The 2,905-nt window shown below is 35.2% G+C and overlaps 1 protein-coding gene across 1 annotated transcript in view; it reads right to left on the bottom strand.

Moving 5' to 3' along the window:
- Window positions 1-2,905, bottom strand: part of NLK (nemo like kinase) — a 273,486-nt gene that overhangs the window by 23,871 nt on the left and 246,710 nt on the right. The window contains exon 6 of the mRNA XM_007937355.2: window positions 2,330-2,539. Within this exon, the coding sequence (XP_007935546.1) occupies window positions 2,330-2,539 (210 nt within the window). The remainder of the gene's footprint in view (window positions 1-2,329; window positions 2,540-2,905) is intronic.

The raw sequence follows: 2,905 nt of genomic DNA, 5'->3' as shown, positions 1-2,905 counted from the left end.
AGTCTTACAGATAATTAAAAGTCAGCTGAACTCTATTTTCTACATTTAGAATATAGTGTACTGTCTTAAAACTACATATATACACAGAAATACAATATACACTATAATTTCTCAGATTGGTTTCAGATATATTACTAACAATTAGTAACAATAAGCTTTCTGTTGGACTAAAGGCTTTATGCACATTGCTCCTTGATTGCTCTAAGGGTTCTCTAAAGATTTTTTTAAAGAAATAATTTAAAAGTTTTAAAGAAACTGGACAACAAAGTGAGTGTATCAATACTATACAACTTTAAATTATATATTAAGTGTACCTGATAATTTTCTACCAGCAGGATCAATTTTTAAGACAAACTTAAAAAAAAAAAAAAAAAAAAAAAGACTCTGAATAAATTAAAAACACAAAAACAAAACAATCCAGTTGTCAGTGAGTTAATTCTGACTCGTGGTACCCCACGTGCATCAGAGCAGAGCTGGGCTCCACAGGGTTGCCAGTGGCTGAGTGTTTGGAAGTAGATCCCCAGCCTAGGCCTTTCTTCTGAGGGGCCTCTGGATGGACTCAAACCTCCAACCTTTGGTAAGCACTACCCAGGGACTCTTTGATTACAGTATATGTTTTCTAACACATTAACAATTTGTAACAATTTTAACAAATTGTAAAATTGTAACAAAATTAACAATTTGTAGAAAAAGTATAAAAGAAATTATTCCATTTCTGGTCAAGTGCATCGATTATTTATGAAGATGTACAGCAGTCAGTATGACCTTTTAAAAACATCTATCAAACTTTAACATTCCCCTCAAAACCTTCATATAGTTTTCCAACACGTTTAGAATAAAATCCAAAGTCCTTATCAGGTCAAACATGATCAAGCCTCTGCCTCTCTCTAGCCTCACCTCCTATATGCCCTTCCTTGATCATGTTGCTCCAGTCACATGGCCTTGCCAGTCTTCAAACATGCTAAGCTTGTACCTGCCTTTACCCTGGGTACTGCTAACCAAAGGCTGGGGTTTGAGCTCACCCAGAGGCCCCTCAGAAGAAAGGCCTGGTGATCTACTTCCAAAAAATCAGCCACTGGAAACCCTGTGGAGCACAGCTCTACTCTGACACACATGGGGGCACCACGAGTTAGAATTAACTCAACATCAACTGGATTGTTTTGCATTTGTTTTGGTTTTTAATTTATTCAAAGTCTAAGTTTATGTCTTAAAAATTTATGCTGGTTGTCCCTGTATCTGAACACTTTGCCCTACCATGTTCGTTGTCCTCTCATTTCATTTGGGTCACTCCTCAAATGTTATATCCTCAGAGAATCCTTTAGCACTTCTCTGCTCCGCCATCATTCTCTATCCCTAACTTGGTTTAATATTTTTATTTATCATGAGCTGGGGTTATATTTATTTGTATATATGCTTATTTTCTATCTCATCTAAAAGTTTCACAAAGGCAGGAACTAACTTGTCTTATTTACTGTTGTATTCCTAGCATACACTTGGCACACCACCACTATGATAACTGCTGGCATTACTGAATGCTTACTGTGTGCTACGCTTTATTTTCACTTTATTACTTCATTTAACCTGCATAACAATCCTCAGAACAGTTTGAGACCAAGAACACCGAGGAACAAAGAGGTTAAGTAACTTGCCCAAGATTAGTAATAGCTAGCAAGTGGCAGAGCTAGGATCTGAACCCGCCAAGGTGATTCCACAGTCTGAGCACATCCATCATTATATTATTCTCATGTAAGCAATACTGTTAAATTTATGAATACAAAACATTTAGGAACTATTCCAAGAAAGTAAGTGAATTAACGAATTAGCTGGAAAGGCAGACAAAGTGTCACGAACACTTTCCTAAAGCTACGTTTTAATCAGCTTCTGACATTCTCCATCATATTTAAACATTTTAGCTCAATAAAAAAAGGTTAGAAATCAAATTTTAAATCAACCCTCAAAATTTATATTCTAAGCACAATGTATAAATACATTAACTCACCAAACCCATTTTCAAGTCAGACCCATTCAGTGAGAGAGAACATGGCCCTCTAACAACTGAAGATTATACCTGTGCAAACTGTTACAGCAGTCTGCTGCTATGCATCAGTGCATGTAATGAACTCAACATTCTAATATGCCTGTAAGTTACAAAATGAATCTCTCTATAATCTTCAACTTCGTAACATTCTAAATTTTAAGTGAACCTGAATTTTCTAAAATCAAATCAGACAGTACAATGAATAAGCTCAAGACATGTATGTGAGATGGGCTTTTCCTTCAAATCTGTTAACAGAATTGAAAGCTACTAAAGCTTGAAGTGAAATCATACCTGCTGAATGGGACTCTGTGCCTGAAACAATATTCTTCTTCCTAGTAGTTCTGCAAAGATACAGCCGACAGACCAGATGTCAATAGCATTGCTGTAATGACGGCTGCCCATCAAGATTTCCGGAGCCCGATAATACTGAGTAACAACTTCCTGAGTCATATGACGGGATTCATCCAATTCTTCCACTCTGGCCAATCCAAAATCACAAATCTAAATAGAAAAGATTATCAGAATATTGTTTTTAAAATAATAATAATAATAATAATAATAATAATAACATACAGTTACTAAAGTTTATAAAAGGAAAAATAGGGGCAAACTTGGGGTGCTAATATATAGTATAAATAGACTATCAAACATAACTAAAAATGTACAAACAGCAGAAAATAAAGCAGATGACTGGGACCTTCTGAAAACTAAATTCTTCTACACATCAAAGGACTTCTCCAAAACAGTAAAAAGAGAAGCTATAGATCGGGGAAAAAATATTTGGCAATTACATATCTGACAAAGGACTTATCTCTAAAATTTATAGAAAACTCTAACACCTCAACATCAAAAAGACAAACAATCCAA

Source organism: Orycteropus afer, unplaced genomic scaffold, assembly GCF_000298275.1.
Source record: "Orycteropus afer afer isolate SDZICR_OR568_19922 unplaced genomic scaffold, OryAfe1.0 scaffold00042, whole genome shotgun sequence".
NCBI lineage: Eukaryota > Metazoa > Chordata > Mammalia > Tubulidentata > Orycteropodidae > Orycteropus > Orycteropus afer.
This window is presented reverse-complemented; position numbering and strand designations above follow the sequence as displayed.